Here is a 17,552-nt window from a genome sequence, read left to right as displayed (position 1 = left end):
TCACAGTCCAATGGAAGAGATAGCATGCAACCACATCCAGGCTAAATCAGAGAGGACCAACAGAGGAGGGCATGAGCTGCTATCTAGGGCAGATTGGGGAAGACTTCCTGAAGAAGGTTGAATTTTACCTGGGACTTGAAGAAAACCAGGGCAGCCGGGAGATGTTGAGGAGGAGGGAGAGGATTCCAGGGACAGCTGGTGCAAATGTTCAGACTCAGGAGATGGAGGGTCTTGTCTGAGTAACAGCCAGGAGGCCAGTGTCATTGGATCACAGAGTATATGGGCAGAGTTAAGTACTGGAAGACTGAAATGTTCTAAAATGTTTAGACAGGTTCTAAAGGACGTTGAATGACAAAGAGGATTTTGCATTTGATCCTAGAGGCAATGGGGAGCCATAGGGGTTTATTGAGGGGGCGATATGGTCAGACCTGTGCTTTAGGAGAAGCTGAATGGAAGATGGACTGTGTAAAAATATTTTTATTAACTAGGCCTAATTTCGGGGGCTAAAGTGGACTGGAGGACTAATCTTAGGACTGTTGACTATTTGGCTGTCTGACTGCTGTTAATTTAATGTGGGCCGTTTATAAATTTCCACCACACTGCTCCACTCCCAAATTGATAAGCAAAATATTAAGAAGGCTCTTATCTAAATAATCAAAGCAGAGTTTATTTATGAGATACTATTGAAAATTAAGAACACAGGGAAATAAAATGTACAACCGGACTGCTTTCCTGCGGTCTCTTTCCACTGTGTCTCTTTCCCACCTGCTGCGCCTCGAACTTTTTTAATACAATAAGGGCCTGAACCTTCTCTTGCCTCAGGGCACTCACTTGCTCAGCTACTTTCACTAACTCCACCTGTACCCTTTCACTTTGTAAATCCCCCTGTTTCTAACTTTCCTCTCCTTACTGCCCTTGCTGAACCCCTGTGTTCCTCTCTCACCGACCTTTTGTCTGTTTGCTCCATCAGTCTGCTCTCCGCTGCCTTTGCCACCCCTTCTCTAGTCAGAAACCTCTTCTCAGCCTCTCTCGTCCCTCCTTGTCCTCTCTTGTCCCTCTGAAAAAAACCCCTCAGTCTAACTGCCAGGTCTATATATACCTTTTCCTTCTCTCCACTCAAATCTCGGGGCTTCCTTCACCCCCACAGACCAAGCTAATCCACTAGCCAGGGCTGCGGCTGGTGGGGGGGGGGTGTGTGCTTGAGCAGCTCGTGTCTCAGCACAGGCTATCCGGCTCCGCTCAGGCCGGAGGGAGCTGGGGGCTTTTATTCCCCCAGCTGTTTGACCTGGCGTCTTGTACAGCCCACGCTCAGCTGAAGCAGAGGGGGAGGGGAAGAGACCCTGAAGGCCTAAGGCTTTTGAATCTCAGCCTAAAGGTAGGGTCCCCAAATCAAAATAAATTTCCACAACTGGAATCCAGAGAGACTTGAGGCAGGCAGACCCACCCAGCAGCTCTTGCAATGGTCCGGGGTGAGGCAGTGAGGCTCTGCACCAGGGATTGGCTGTGTCAGAGGAGAAAAGGGGTTATGGAGGTAGAATCAACAGGACAGGACAACTGACTGGATATGGGGAGTGAAGAACTGAAGATGACATGCCTGGGAGGGTGGTTAGGAAGAGGGAGGGGAGGAACTGGGGGAAAAGATCATAAGTTCAGTTTGGGGCATGTTGAGTTTAAGATGTCTACTGACTGGGGGCAGCTAGATGGTGCAGTGCATAGAGCACCGGTCCTGGAGTCAGGAGGACCTGAGTTCAAATCCGGCCTCAGACACTTGACCCTTACTAGCTGTGTGACCCTGGGCAAGTCACTTAATCCCCATTGCCTCACTTTAAAAAAAAAAAAAAGATGTCTATTGACCATCAAGTTTGAGATGCAAGACTAGAGGTTAGGAGAGAGCTTAGGGCTGGACAGTAGAACTGAGGGTTATTGGCATAGAGATGATAATTGAATCCATCAGAGCAGATGAGATCTCCAAAGAAACAGATGGTAGTAGAGAGGGAGAAGAGAAGTGGACCCAGGACAGAGACTTTGGGGACATTTGTGGGCCTGATGGGCGTGAAGATCTTGCAAAGGAGACTGAGGAGAGGTCAGATCCGATGGGTAGGAGGAGAACTGGGTGAGAGCAGTGTCAGTAAAAGCTAGAGAGAAGAGAGTAATGGCATCAAAGTCAAGGATGAGATGAGAGGGTAATTAAATGGAAGTGCTCTTATTTCTGACTTCCTTCAGTAAGTGACTTACCAGAGTTCCCACAGGGGGGATTTGAACCCAGCTCTTTGGACTTCAAGGCCAGATATGGGCTTCCTACTCAGACTGCCTCTCAGTAAACATTAATGGAACACCTGCTGGAGGAAAGGCCAGAAGAGATTGGGAACCCCTTAGTCAATGTTAACTGTACTGTTCAGTCTCTGGCTTGGGCCAGATAGGAGCAGGTCAAAAGATGTCATTTCAGAGCCTTCTTTTCTTGGGAAGGAAGGGGATCCGGCTCCCGACTATTCCCCTGACCTTGGGACCTTTCTTCTACCAGATGTGTCCTTCTGGCCCTTGCTCACTGTGTCCTCTCATTCCCTCATCAGCTGCTCAGTTCCTCCTGCCCCCCCCCATATGACCTCCAGAAATCCTTCCCTGTTTGTCCCCAGTTAGTAAATAAAGACCTTTCTCTTCTCTTGGGGTTCGGCCACTGGGGGTTCTGTGTCTGAGATGCAATGACCATGGAGCATCACAGTTTTCTTTGTTAGTGTTATCTCTTCCATAAACTGGGAGAAGTGAACAGTGCCTGAGTTTAGCTACTCTGCCCATCCCTAGGCTTTGGTCACAGAAAGTGTTCAAGGAATGTTTGTGGAATTGAACAGGACATCTCTGTCTCTCTCCATCTGTGTAAACCTTTCCCTTTCAAGGGACTTCTCCAACATCCGGCCCCAACCCGATTGGTGCTGCGGGCAGACCTCGTTCAGTGTAAGGAGCAGGATTTAAGAGATCCTCGGTTAACATAAGAGCTGACACTTCTCTAGCGCTCCAAGGTTTACAACCCTATGAGGGGAAGGGGCAGGGAGGGGGACAGGCTGGGCTGGATGCCCAGCAGCCCGGAGGGCGGAGGCGAAGGCGAGGCCAGCCCGTGGGGGGTGGGAGGTGGGGGGCGGTTTCTCCTCCTCCGAGGGCTAGGCTGATGTGGGGCAGGTCTCCAATCCGGGTGGGGCCACGCATTCCAGTGCAGGAACTCAGGAAAGTCTGGACGGACGGTCGGTGGGATGCAGCAGGCAGTGGGTACAATGGGACGCCGACTCGGGGCTAGCCCTCCTCGCTTCTTCGTCTTCGTCTTCCTCCTCTTCCTCCTCGTGTGGGTGCCCACAGCTCGGGGTCAGCCCTCTCGTCGGAGTCGCCGCCAGCTGCGGCTGCGGACGCCGGGGGGCAGCCCAGGGACCAGCCTCGGTGCGCCTGGTTATTCGAGGGCTAGCGATCCCCAAGTCTCGCGCGGAGGTGGCAGCAGGAGCCCTGGTGAGGAACCCGCAGCTGATTGATAGACGGGACGGGAGGGAGCGGACTCGCACACTCCGGTGCAGCGGGGCCGGGAGAGGAGCGAGCTCAGCCCCGACGGGCGGGAGCCAAGCTGAGGGCTTCGCGGGCGGGGAGGTGAGGGACGACACAGGCTGGGAGTAGGCGCAGGCATGGGCACGGGCGGCGCCCGCATCGAGGGCACCGGGACTCTGCCGGGCAGAGTAGAGAAGGGCACAAGAGGAGAAGGTGCTCTGGCCGGGGAAGAAATAGGGACAGCATCAGCGGCTTCCGACTGCCACTAACCATCTCTGTGACCTTGGGCAAGTCTCACCTCCCCACGGTCTGAGGTCTGGCTAGAGAGGCTGGGAATGTGTAACCTGGAGAAGGGAAGTCTGCACAGGGAACTATTGGAGGGCGAGGTGTGGACTTTTCTTTATGAAAAATCCGTCTGTTTTCTTTATTGGGACACGCGTGGAAAAGGCTAGAATTCGTTTCGTAGTTTGTGTTAATTAGGGGTGAAATAGGGTTTACAAAAAGCCCAGGGGTCCAGGACCCCAAAGAGGTTGAGAACATGTGATTTAGGGGGACACAAGGGCTGGGCTCAAGTATTGAAGGGACTGACTCACGGCTTGGCCCCAGGGGAAGAACCAGGAGAAGGGAACAGGGACAGGTGCAGGGAGGCCAACTGAGGCTCAGTGGCAGGAAAGCTTCATACCTGGAAGAGCTGTCTCTGAGTGGGGGTGGGGTGGAAGGGAAGACCGCCCCCCTCCCCTCACTGGGCCCCATCCAGATTTTGCAGCGGAGATGCCACTGAGGCCTCCCTCTTGCCCCCTCCCCATGTTGCTCTGAGGTCTCTTCAGCTTTGAGACCCGCAAGGCTGGCCCCGACGTGTGAGTCTGACCCCCCAACAGCAGCTGCGGCTGGCTGCCTTACTGCTCCAGTCTGCCTCTTCTTCCCTGGCCAAGGGGCCCTCCGGGAAGCAGCTGACCTGAGAGGGTCGGGAGTGAGGAGCTCAGCTCCCCACTTGCTTCTCCAAAGACTGCTCCCAGCAGGCTGTGATTGGAGGGTTGGCAGGAGCTGAGCCTGGGGACTCATGCCTGAGTAATGCCACTTTCACCTGAAGGTCTCGTAGGCACAGCCAAAGCCCCCTTTTGGAACACTGACCCGTGAAATTCCTCTGAGGCACAAGGGCAGCCGAAGACTGCTAGGCGGTAGCAGGGGAGCCCTGGGTTCAGATCCTGCCACTGGTGCCCACCCGGAGCAAGTCACTTCCCATCTTGTTGCCTCCATTTTCTCATCTATAAAATAAGGGGGTCAGACTTGATTACTTTTAAGGTCCCATCCAGCTCAAATTTATAACTCTATGATCTTTGTTATCTTCACCTGGGGCTGAGTATTCAGTAGGTGCTTCATAAATGCTTCATGTGCTTGGGATTCACTTTCAGCGTTAGGCAGGCCAAGTGTTGTACCCCTGGGAAAAGCTGTTGCAGAGGGTGGCGGGCAGAGGGGTTGGGACTAGGGCGGAGGTTGGACCTCTGAAATCACATCAAATTGCTGGCTGATGGTCAGTCTGTCTTTTCTCTTCCTCCATGCAGATGTCTGCAGGAGTCGACCTCTGGACCTGGTATTTATCATTGACAGCTCACGCAGCGTGCGACCTCAGGAATTCACCAAAGTGAAGAACTTCGTCACCAAAATTATTGACAGCCTGGACATTGGGGTGGCTGCCACTCGGGTAGCCCTGGTGAACTATGCCAGCACTGTGAAAATTGAGTTTAATCTCCAGACCTATTCTGACAAGGCACAGGTCAAGCAGGCAGTGTCCCGGGTCATCCCACTGTCCACAGGCACCATGTCAGGCCTGGCTATCCAGACAGCCATGGACGAAGCCTTCAGTGTAGAGGCCGGAGCCCGTGCTGCCGTGTCCAGCATCCCCAAGGTGGCCATTATGGTGACCGATGGCCGGCCGCAAGACCAGGTAGAGGAGGTGGCAGCACGGGCCCGAGCATCTGGCATTGAGATCTATGCTGTGGGTGTGGACCGGGCAGATATGCAGTCGCTGAGGACAATTGCCAGTCAACCGCTCGATGACCATGTATTTTACGTGGAGACCTACGGGGTGATCGAGAAAGTGACCTCGAAGTTCCGGGAAACTTTCTGTGGTAAGAGACAGGGTTGAACCCTCATAACAAAAGGCATTGTTAAGCAAAATCAACTGTCTGTTGGCTGTGCCCAAAAGGTTTGTCTCATTCCGCATCTGGAGTCCATTAGCTCTGTCAGAACTGGGGTAGCATGGTCCATCATCTGTCCTCTGGGCTTCGGGGTTGGTCATTGTGGTCATCCGAATTCTCAAGTCTTTCCCAGCTGTTTCTCTTTCCACCATAATGATGCTTCTCTGGGCTCTGCTCACTTTACTCTGCATCAGTTCATATAAGTTTTCTAAGGGTTCTCTGGAACCATCCAGAGAGATCATCTTGTTCCACTTTATAGATGGGAAAATAGAGGTCCAGAGATGTTTCTGGGCTCAGCCAAAGCCACAGAACATAGGGAGTCATAGTCAGGACTTGAAACGGGTTCTCCTGACTCCAGTCTCAGGCTCTTACTGTCTCTAACTGAAGCATAGGACTTGGAGGTGGGAGGGGCCATCTAATGCCCCTCCCCCCCATTTTACAGATGAGGGGCTTGAGGCCCTGGTGACCTGCTCAAGGTCACATAGGGAGGAAGTGGCAGAAGTGGGAGCTGATCACCCTCACCATTCATTTAGGTTCAAGCCTCTCCTCCAGAGGAGGGAACAGACTCAGAAAGGGTCAGTGCCCGTGGAGAGGGGTCGTACACAGGTGGTGGAGCATCTCGTCCCCGAGGGCTGAGGCCAGCTGAGGACACCCTGAGGCAGCTGGACCCAGTGCTCCCAGTGCTACAACATTCTGCCAAACACTGGAAGCACTCAGGGAGCAAACACCTTTGTATGCCTGGGGATGGGTGCCTGGACAGCCCTGAAACAACATTACTGTTATTCCTTTGCCCCCGATTTTTTTGAGGGGAAAAAGTAAAACCTTCTCTCCCCACACATTGCTCCATCTCCTTCCCCGTCTTCAGGCGGGTATCCCCAAGGAGGTAGCTCCTGGGCCTTGTTAGAGCCGGGGAGCCCTGCATCCCCATCCCATGCAATCCTGCACTGCTAATTTGCCTCTCTTGGCTCTTTGGCCCGAGACTCAGGGCCTCCCCCAGGGAGTCAGTCCAGTTGCTGTGCACCAGGCACTGTGCTAAGTGCTGGGGACCCAAAGAACAAAGGCAAAACCATGGCCCCTGGCCACCAGGAGCTCCCAAGGTATCTACAGGGGAGATCTCAGAGGGAGGCGCTGGCATTCAGGAGGTGAAGAAAGGCTTCCTGCAGAAAAGGGGCTCAGACACCGGGGTGGGGGGAAGATGGGTGAGCATGCAGGGGCAGCCAAGGGAAGGGCTCCTGGGCCACAGAGCCTCACCTTGGGGGGTGGGAGCCTCCATTGGGCTGGTGATGGTCCCTGTCACCAGGCCTCCCTCTGCTTTGGGGATACCTCCCCCAAGTGAATGAGCTCTTCTCTGGATCTAGAAATCACAGGAGCACTGGGGTTCTGCAGAGCTGGCCTGGCCCTGAAATCTCGGGAGGGAGGGGGAACACATGGGAGGCGCCACAGTGCATCCCCTGGGCAGCTGAAGACATTTTATAAAATATAAATTTATATTGGTGACTTGTTTTGATATCAGCTCCTTTGGTGACTGTATCCCTTCTCCAGACCCCTCGCAGAGGGGCCCCTTATGTTGGAGAAGAAAACGAGATGGAGGGAAAAGTTCAGCAAAACCTGCCAACGTATCGAAAAAAGCCTAGGCTATGGGCAGTGCCCTGCCTGCCACCCCAGCTGTCCCCTTCCCCATCTCTCTTACCTGGAGTGAAAATTCTTTATAGATTCTTAGACTCAATCTCAGAGAGAGAAGTAACCTCAGGCATGGGCTGATCAGAGGCTCTCAGGACCAGAACTCAAGGGAACCTCTCTGGGCCACAGTTTCTTCTTCTGTGAAATGGGGACGATAATACCTGACAGGGCTGGTGTGAGGATCAGAGATCACTTAGTTAAAGCACTTCACATTCAAATTGGAAAGTGCTGCCCCAAATGCTGCTGACCATTATTATTATTCTGTCTAACCACCTCTCTTTGCAGGGGAGGAGATGGAGGAGTGTTGATGTATAGGGGTATCAGAGGCAAGATTTGAACCCAGGTCCTCAGACACCAAAGCCAACATACTTTCCACTGTCCTACCCCAACTCCCTTCATCCTATAGTGAAACAGAAGTTTGATGGAATTGTGGCAGCAATCATATTAATAGCAATAGCTCTGTTTCTAGAGCATTTTAAGGTTTCCAAAGTTGTGACTATAGTAGTGTCAGTGTTATTTATTATTCCCATTTTCCAGAAAGGGAAACTGAGGCTTGGTGAGCCTAAGAGATTTGCTCAGCATCATTCAGGTAGCAGGGGCAGGAAGGGTTTGAGGTGGGGTCTCCTGACTCCAGGTCCAGGGCTGACCCCAGCATTAGCCCCTCTGGTATGTGTGTCATGGAAGGTCTTGGGGGACCAAGGAAGAAGAGCTCTCTGTTTATCAAGTACCATCACACCTGGGAGACAGCCCTGAAGGCCAGCCTCAGATTTGGGTCCCAGCTTCTCTGGGACTCAGTGTTCTGCTCCCAAAGGTCCCAGCACCAGGTCGGGAGCACCTCTAGCCAGTGAGCTGAGCTCTCCATCCCTGGCACAAAAAGACTATTTGTTCAGAGACACAAAGTGAAGTTCTGTCCTTGGGAAAAGGACACCACTGTCCACCGCCTGGGACAACATGTGGTGCTCCTTGTCCTGGAAATTCTGCTCAATGGAAAGGCCCTTCTTGGGCAAATATTGGCCTTGTCCAGGTGCCAAGGGCAGCAGCGGGAGTGGGGCCGCCCACCCGCCTGCCACAGGCACGCCAGCCTCTAGCCTCAGACCTCCTGGGCTGCTCAGGAGGGGCTCCCAGCAAAGCATTCAGCTTGCAAAAAGATGTCACCAGCGAACCTGATGGCCAGATGAAGAGCCTGATGTCAGTCAGCTGTCCTCCCCCTCCCGTCCTGACTTTCCTTCTGGCCAGCCCCCCGGTCACCTTCAGTGATGAGCTCATTGCCCTAGAGAGCTCCCGGGACCAGGTGGGCAGTGCAGCACGGACTCTCTCTCTCTCACACACACACATACACACACTCACACACACTCACACACACGCTCACACTCACACATGCTCACACTCACACACACTCACACTCATACACACATACATACACTCTCATATACTCATATACTCTTACATATATATATCTATATACACATATTCACACATATACGCACACACAACATAACATATATACTTACCTATTCTTATATATATGTGTACTCACATGTATACACACACTCAGACACATACATACTCTTTTTTTGAAAGGGGAGGTGAAGCAATGAGAGTTAAGTGACTTGCCCAGGGTCACACAGCTAGTGTCAAGTATCTGAGGCTGAATTTGAACTCAGGTCCTCCTGAATCCAGGGCCAGTGCCTTATCCACTGTACCACCTAGCTGCCCCTTATACTCACATACTCTTACATATGTATACACACATATAAACATATACTCCCATATACTCATTTAGTCACACATACTCATAGACCCTCAAAGTTTGTATACCCACACAATACACTTCAATATACACACACTCCACAATACCACACACACATGTATACAATCACATATACATACAGTCATATATATATATATATACACATATACTTATACTCACAGACATTCCGACACACACACACACACATTCCCACACACACTCCTATACACACAGGTGTCTCTGTCTGAGCAGCCACACTCACACGTACTTGTCAGAAAGTTTGCCCTCCTTCCTGTCCTATTTGCACATTCAGACGCGTCCATCAGTCTGAGCCAAGAGTTTCAAGTCAATGATTTTTCTGTGAAAAATGTTCCTGGAAGCCATCCATGGAGTCTTCACAATTCAGCTTCTGGAGGAACGTGACTGGCATTCAGAGCTCATCCAGAGTTTGTGGGAGTCACAAAGCTGCTCTTGAGAGGTGGGGTAGGTGTCACTGCATCCTTGGGCACAGGCCAGCAGCAGAAATAAGTAAATCACCAGGTCCCCAAGAAGGCCAGAGCTGGACCGAGAAAAAGACTGAAGTCATCTGCTCCAAACTCAAAGACCTTTTCATTCTGTTCAAATGAATCCAAAAGGCATTTTATCAAGGGCTTACTATGAATGAATGAATGAATGAATGAATGAATGAATGAATGAATGAGCATTTCTTCAGTACTTCCTATGCCTAGTGATGGGAACACAACAGAAAAAGCAAAGACATTCCCTACCCTCTGGTAGCTTACATTCTAATACAAAGAGACAACACATAGAGACTGGGGTCGGGGGAGGAACTACAGTCTGGAAAGTTTCATGGATGTAGAGTGGGGCAGGCACTGTGCTAAGCTATCAAGTCAACAAGCATTTATTAAGTGCCTACAATAACATGTTTGGCCAGACACTGTGTTGTGATGGAGATACAAAGAAAGGGAAGAAAGAAACCAGTTCCTGTTCTCCAAGAGTGCACAATCTGCCTAAAGAGACGATAATATGCAAACAACTATAGAAACAAGATCCCCCCAGTCAACAAACATTTATTAAGTACCAACTGCTGGGGATACAAAGAAAGGCAAAAGATAGTGTCAGATATTCATGGCAGCATTGTTTTTAATTGTAAAAACCTGGAAACAACCTAGATGTCTGACTGTAAGAGAAGGGCCAAAACAATCCTGGGGCAATAATGTCATGGAATCCTGTCATGTGATTGCAGTTCTTAACAACCATTGGCGCTCCATTGTCTCCAGCCCTCATCTGAATGCGCATCACAGCCAGCCTTTGCTTGTCCAGCCTCTGTCCACTCTACTTCTGGTCCACTAATAACAATAATGGTATAGTGTGGTTGGGTTTACAGAGCACTCTTACAACTGTGGGAGCAAGGTGGTACAATTGTGGTTGTCTTCTCCATTTTAACAGATTTGGAAACTCAAGGTCAAAGGAGGGAGTCAGGTGGTTTGCTCAGGGGAATCCTGTAGCTATTGAGTGTTGGAACTTGGACCTGAACCCAGGGCTCCTGGATCCCAAGCCTAGAACTTTCCCTATTGCATTATCATGCCTCGGTGAGACTCAGTTTCCTCACCTATGAAATAGAGATGATGATAAGAGTAGCTTGCTTCCCTTCAGGGCTTTGGTGGGGAAAGCCCAGTGAAGATGGAGTGGAGGAATAGAAGGAATATCAAGTCTGGAAAACCCTTGAAGCACCAACTGAAACTGAAATGGGTAGAGCCAGAAAAACGTCCCAGATGAATTGTGGCCATTGAAGAGGAACATTGCAGGGGCTGAGTAGATGAGGGAAGCTAAGAGAGAGGTGTTGGACTCAGAAGCAGAGGGCCTGGATTTGACCCCCGCTCTGCCAGGGGATCCCTGTGTGGTCCTGGCAAATCACGAACTCTGAACCTCTGCAACTCCTCTGTCCCTTGAGGTCCCTGCTGGCACTACTGTGCTGCTGTGTGCATGGGCATCTATGGGCATAGATCTGGAGCTCGAAGAGACTTCAGAGGGTGCTAGAGTGGAGGGAGCATTCAGCTGAGGGTTCAAATCCTGTCTCTGACAGTTCAGATGAGGTGACCGCCAGCCAGTCACTTAAGTACAGTGTGCCTCAGTTTCCTTATCTCTAAAATTGGGATAATAATAGCACCTAGCTCATGGGGTTGTTGTGAGGATGGACGCAATCAGGTTTGCAAAGTGCTGTGCACACCTGAACATTCAGCACAAATGCTAGTTATTACCCCCATGTAGCCCAAGCCTCTCCTTTTACAGGTGAGGTACCTTAGACCCAGAGAGATTAATTCACTTGCTCGAGATCGCTAGGTAAGTGACAGAGGCTGGATTCCCAATTTATTTATTGAAGTGTAAATAGTTGCTGAGTAAGCTTGCACGGTGTTACTGAATTTTTACAAATTAATTTAGTTTCTAACCGTGCCCTTTTGCCATTCTGCCAACATCTGAAGCACTGATACATGACACTCTATGATATGTGACACATGACACATGATACTATATGAGACATGGTTAATTCTCTGTCTTCTTCTAGGAAATATGAAAGGGCTGGGTTGGGGCTGAGAAGACCCAGATTAGAATCCTCTGCAACCTTAGGCCTTTTCTGTAAATTGAGGAGATTGGTTTATATGACTTCTGAAGTTCCCTCATTAGCTCCATTTTCCAGATTGGGACGATGAGGCACAGAAGAGCCATACATTGTTAAGAGTCAGATGGCTAGAAAGTGCCAGAGGAAGAGGTGAACCCAGTCCATCTTGACTCTGAGACCAGCACTCTGTGTTTATAATGAATTAGATGGAGGAAGGAAAATGACCAATTCTTTAGGAGACAGGAAGTAAAATTTGAGGGGAAATTGGGGATACAGCATGGTACAGTGGAGAGAGACATAGAGAAGAAGGGAGATGGGGAGGGGGGAAGCAGAAAGAGAGGAGAGAGAGAGAGAGAGAGAAGAGCGGGGAGGGAAAGTGAGGAGGATTGAACATCAGAGGACCTGGGTTTGTGTTCAGCTGTGCTAGTTACTATAATCTGAGTGACCTTGGTGAAGTGAAGGCATCTCCCTGGTCCTCACTTTCCTCATCTATAAAATGAGGACCTTAAACTAGATGACCTCAGAGGTCCCTCTAAACCTATGATTCAATATAAACAGCATTTCTTGAATATTGATCTTTTTATAGAATTAAGTTCAGATTTTCAGTGTAGGCCACTCTGATCTGCATCTGGTACCTTTAGAACTCATTCTTCCATTCTCTTTTATGTTTTCTGGTGGGTGCAGAGGACTCTTGTGTTACTGAAGTGTCCTTTTCTTTGTATTTGAAGGTCTTTCTCCTGTTTGCTCGCAGAACTTGAATTAAATTTAACCCTTTTATGTCTTGGAATTTGCAGCCTTGGGTTTTCCCCCATCCGGAGGTGATCTATCAATTTATGTTCAGAAGTTCTGGGTAGTTCTCTTCTTATATTATTTCCTTGATTATGGTGATAAGGTTTTTTGTTCTGTCATATACTTCTGGGAGATCTATGTTCCTTAGGTTGTCTCTCTGCATCCTGTCTTCAAGATCAGTATGTCTTGCTTGCAAAGCTAGAGGGAGGGAGGAGCAAAGTGTGGTGGTGTCTTTTGTTCTAACCCAGTGTCATGTCCTTGGGTGGGGGAGGTGGGAGAGGGCAGCTGAGTGAGCTCATGTGAGTATCAGTTTATGGCGTTTTTAGACCTTTTCAAGCCTAGGTTTCCTAGACCACGGAGACAACTGAAGTTGTTTTGTCTTTAGAGCACAATTTCTGTTTTGAAGAGGTTTGAGACGTCATGGGGATCATAAAAAATGTCTAATCCACCATTTTGTTGCTCATATGACCTTAATAGCATCTCTTAAATGAAAAAAAAAAGGGGGCAGCTAGGTGACGCAGTGGATAGAGCACTGGCCCTGGAGTCAGGAGGACCTGAGTTCAAATCTGGCCTCAGACACTTAACACTTACTAGCTGTGTGACCCTGGGCAAGTCACTTAACCCCAACTGGCTCACTAAAAAAAAAAAAAGAAAGAAAAAAAAAGAGAAACTTTTCACTGCCTGTTAGCTTGTTCATCTTAACTAACAGAGATTCTCCTCCAACTTCTCCTGCTTAGCTCTGGACCAGTGTGCACTAGGCACCCATCAGTGTGAGCATGTCTGTGTAAGTGATGGAGATGGTGCCCATCACTGTGAATGCAGCCAAGGATACACCTTGAATGAAGACCAGAAAACTTGCTCAGGTAAGACTTGTGTGACTTCCCATTAGCAGTAGAGAAAAGAGAGGCTACTGCTCCCAGCACATTTGCTGGTTGGAAGGCTCTCCATGGATTCCAGTTGTTCACATTGCAGCCAGACCCCTCCTCCCCCAGCACTGAGTGAATCCTGGGAAATGGATGCAGTCTACATGCTAATGGCTGAGATTGGGAATAATACAGTCCATCTCCAAGTCTAGGGCACAGAACATTAGTGAAGAGGAGGCCCTCCAGTAAACAATGTCAGAACTGGGAGGGCCCTTCAAGCAGAACAGAGAATGGCAGAACTGGGAGGATGGAAACAAGCATTTCGTAAACACCTACTATGCGCCAAATACTGGGCTAAGGTCATTACAAATATCTCACTCAACCCTGGGAGGCAGGTGCTATTAGAATCTCCATTTTTCAGTTGAGAAAACTGGAGCACACAGAAGTTAAGTGACTTGCCCAGGGTCACTCAACTAATAAATGTCTATGGTCAGATTTGAACTTAGGGTTTTGTGACTCCAGGCTCTATCCTCTGTGACACCTGGCTGCCTGTGGGCAGCAGAAGGACCTTAGAATTTAGGACCCATAATGGTACATCAGTGAGGGACTTGGAGATGATACTGTCCAGCTCTCTCAGAGATGGGAGATGACTGACTAGTCAGTGATGGGCAGGGCAAGGCTCTCAGCTCCTGGTGTTCTGCCCCCACTGTGCCATGTGGTCTGGTCCCTCCTGTCCTTATTGGCCACCTACTGATTTGTGGGCCTGCATGTGCCCGTCTTTTGGCAGCTGTCGATAGGTGTGCCTTGAACACCCACGGGTGTGAGCACATCTGTGTGAATGACCGTGCCGGTGCCTACCACTGCGAGTGCTATGAAGGCTACCTCCTGAATGAAGACAAGAAAACGTGCTCAGGTAAGGGTCAGGGGCATGGCCTGGGGCAGCTTTGCTCATCGATGTTCCCCCACAGGTTGTCTTGTTTTGTTCTTTCATATATTAAAACAGTGGGGAAAGTGCCCTCATGCTGGCGCTGTTGGCCCTGGGGTCTGGCCTGGCCTCTGTGTGTAAACACACCCATGAGCTCACCTGTCGGTGGCTGCATTGGCCCTGCCCTGGGGCCAACCATGATCTGAATCCTGAAGGCAGCACCGCATTGTGGAAGGGGCCCTGGCCAGGCATAGAGCAGGACCCCTCAGCTGGGTGTCAACTGTGCCCTGACCACCTGAGGGGCTGCACAGCCTTTGAGGGGCTTGGTTTTCTCATCTGAATGATGGGCTAACAGTACTTGCCTAGCTCCCTCACAGGGTTATGGGGAGGGAAGGATGTTGTAATCTGGAGAGCTGTCAAGGGTGGGGTAGGGAGGGAGAGTGTGGGGGGAGGGAAAAGAGAGCCAGAGAGAGAGGGAAGGAGGGGGGAGGAAGGGAGGGAGAGAGAGACAGAGAGACAGAGACAGAGAGGGACAGGGAGAGAGGGAGGGGCGAGAGGGAGCGGCGAGGGAGGAAGGTAAGGGAGAGAGAGCTGGAGCAGTCTCTTGATGCCCTCCAACTAAAGGAGGAAGCAGCCCCTTTGGAGACTCCTGGAGGTCCCCGAACCCCTCCTCAGAGGGTGTAGCGCACAGGTGATGAGCTGCAGTCTCAGGGCCCCAGCTCCCCCATCAGGGTGTCTGGTTTTATTTGTCCTCTTCCTCCCGTGCCTTTCAGCCAAGCTTTCCCACTGTCCTGCAACGGGCCAGCCTGCCCACCTTGGTCCAGGAGACCTCTTATTTGTGGCAGGGAAGATTCCCAACACTTCAGAGTGCCTGGAAGACAGGGTTGGGGGGACATGCCCATGAATGCCAAGGACAATGCTGGAGTTGGCTCTCACCACTGCACCCCACTGCCCTCCTGCAAGCCAGGAATCGTAATCCCTGGTGTTTCTGTGGGGCCCCCAAGGCTGCAGAGCCACGATCTTGTTTGAGCCTCAGCCCAACCATGTAGGGGTGGATAGTGCAGGAACCAGTGCCCCACTTGAGTCTTCTAGAGCTTGCTCAGGATCACACAACTATACCACATCAGGTGGGATTTGAACCCAGGTCTTTCTGATGCCAACTCCACGTGCTACTTGATAGCAAGACCATGCTGGGTCTTGGGCGACTTGGATGAAGGGTCCTTGGCAGCCAGTGTGAGAGGCCACGATCAGCAAGGACAACGCACTGGGGGGCCTTGGGGGAGACAGACCCAGGCTTTGCTCACTGCCCCGACTGTTGGGAGATTGTTGGGCCAGGGCCCTGGGGGAAGCAGCCACAGCTGCCCCCACTGTGCTCAGGGGCTCTTCTCTGCCCGTCTGTGCTCAGACTCCAGGGGTGACTTCCTGTCCCCAGGCCTGGGGGCGGGGGGTGTCTTTCCCGCCCGGGCTGTCACCCCACAGTTCAGCTTTGTTCTTGTGTCTCCTCCCTGCCCTGATCCCTCAATCTGTTGGACAGCTCAGGATAAGTGTGCTCTGGGCACGCACGAGTGTGAGCACATCTGTGTGAGCCATAGGGCCGGGGGCCACCACTGCGAGTGCTACGAAGGTTACGTCTTGAATCGGGATCAGAAGACGTGTTCTGGTAAGAGCCCCTCAGCTGGGCCGGGGAGGCTTGGGTAAGCACCCACTGTATGCTACGTGCTGGGCTTGTCACTGAGGGCATAGGAAAGGGACAGTCGCTAAAGGGCTCAGCCTAGGGCCAGGGGAGAAGGGGAGCCACTCTGGGTGCCCCGGGGAGCCCTGCACCGGGCAGGTAGACTTAGCAGTCAGAGAGGGCTTCCAGAGGGCCCTGGGCCACGCCATCCCGCTCCAGCTGAATTCTGCAGGGACTCTAGAAAGTCGAGGGAGACTTCGCTTAAGAGCTTTCTGGGAGGTGGGGGTGCCCACGAGCTGAGGGGCTGCTACAATGGGCACAAGGGGATGACCTTGGATGGAGGGATGAAGGATCGCACCCTATCATAGTCTCTCCTTGGATCCACTCAGAGAATTGTGGGACACTTCTCCTTTTTATGTGAATACTCTGAGGCCCAGAGTGGGGAAGGGACTTGTCCAAGGCCACACAGTCAGGAGTCAGGACTAGAGCCCAGGCCTCCTAATTCTCCTCCCTGTGCCACAGGGTTTGCCTCCTGTCTTTTCCTTAGTGGGCAATGGAACATCCAGAAGATCACTTCCCAATTCTGTCTTTTGATCATAAAATTTCTCACTTGCCCATTGCTTTGCTGAAGCTGCGATCAAATGTGCACGGGTGTGGACATTCCCTTCGCTGGTGCTGTTTGCAGCCCACCCACCCCTTCTCATCCGGTGCCACTCTCGGCCTCCCTAAAGGCCTCCTTGGAGACTCTGCCTCAAGTCTAAGCCAAGTGACAACCCCCCCCCCCCCACACACACTTCAGGTCATGTAGTGAGTGAGAGACACAGAGAGTTCTCGAGTTACTCTGGTCCCAAATCGCTCCAAGAGCTCCCTGTATCTCTCACTCACTACGTGACGTAATCCACATTTTTTTTTCTGGAATAAGAAACACAAAAAAGCCAGAGTGGCTGGACCCCCGTTTATTGAGTGTGTGCCATGTGCCCAGACGGTGCTCGACAAAGGCACTGAGCAGGGGATGAGCCAGAAGGTCAGCCCCGAGCTAGGGAGGAGATGGGAGATGAGAAGGGGCATTGGATTTGGGGGTCAGAGGACTCAGGTTCAAGCCTTAGCTCTGGTACTTCCTGGGTGTGTGACTTTATTTCTCTGGGCTTCAGTTTCTGAGCCTGTAAAATGGGGGGAGTCATCTGACTGCCAAGGCCCCTTCTGACTCCAAATCCTCTGAGGACAAGGAAGGGCAATGACAGGATGAGGCAGCCGGGGAGAAGTTCTTTGGGGGCAAAGGAAGGGAGGCCCCTTGTTGTGGCACAGTCAGAGCAAGCCCTATGGAGGAGGGGAGATGGGAGCAGGGCCTGGACTGATGCACCACCTTCAGAGGCCAGGGACCCAACCCGGCTTCAAGGGCACCCAGGCCCTTATTCACGATGACAGCGATGGCCCCTTGAGGGCTCTCCAAGGAGCACAGGCTCCCATGCCAGTTCTGGGGTGTGCCCTGGCAGTCCTCTCAGGAGTGCCCGGGTGTCATCCAGGAAGAGGGAG

At 51.3% G+C, this 17,552-nt stretch overlaps 1 protein-coding gene across 1 annotated transcript in view; it reads left to right on the top strand.

Annotated features, from left to right (window-relative positions):
* Positions 1 to 1,934: 1,934 nt before the first annotated feature.
* The window catches only part of MATN3 (matrilin 3), a 19,234-nt gene continuing 3,616 nt past the window's right edge, over positions 1,935 to 17,552 (top strand). The window contains exons 1-7 of the mRNA XM_043981321.1: positions 1,935 to 2,083; positions 2,892 to 2,949; positions 3,204 to 3,489; positions 5,085 to 5,651; positions 13,297 to 13,422; positions 14,210 to 14,335; positions 15,882 to 16,007. Of these exons, the coding sequence (XP_043837256.1) occupies positions 1,935 to 2,083; positions 2,892 to 2,949; positions 3,204 to 3,489; positions 5,085 to 5,651; positions 13,297 to 13,422; positions 14,210 to 14,335; positions 15,882 to 16,007 (1,438 nt within the window). The remainder of the gene's footprint in view (positions 2,084 to 2,891; positions 2,950 to 3,203; positions 3,490 to 5,084; positions 5,652 to 13,296; positions 13,423 to 14,209; positions 14,336 to 15,881; positions 16,008 to 17,552) is intronic.

This window comes from Dromiciops gliroides, chromosome 2, assembly GCF_019393635.1.
Source record: "Dromiciops gliroides isolate mDroGli1 chromosome 2, mDroGli1.pri, whole genome shotgun sequence".
In the NCBI taxonomy this organism is placed as follows: domain Eukaryota; kingdom Metazoa; phylum Chordata; class Mammalia; order Microbiotheria; family Microbiotheriidae; genus Dromiciops; species Dromiciops gliroides.
This window is presented reverse-complemented; position numbering and strand designations above follow the sequence as displayed.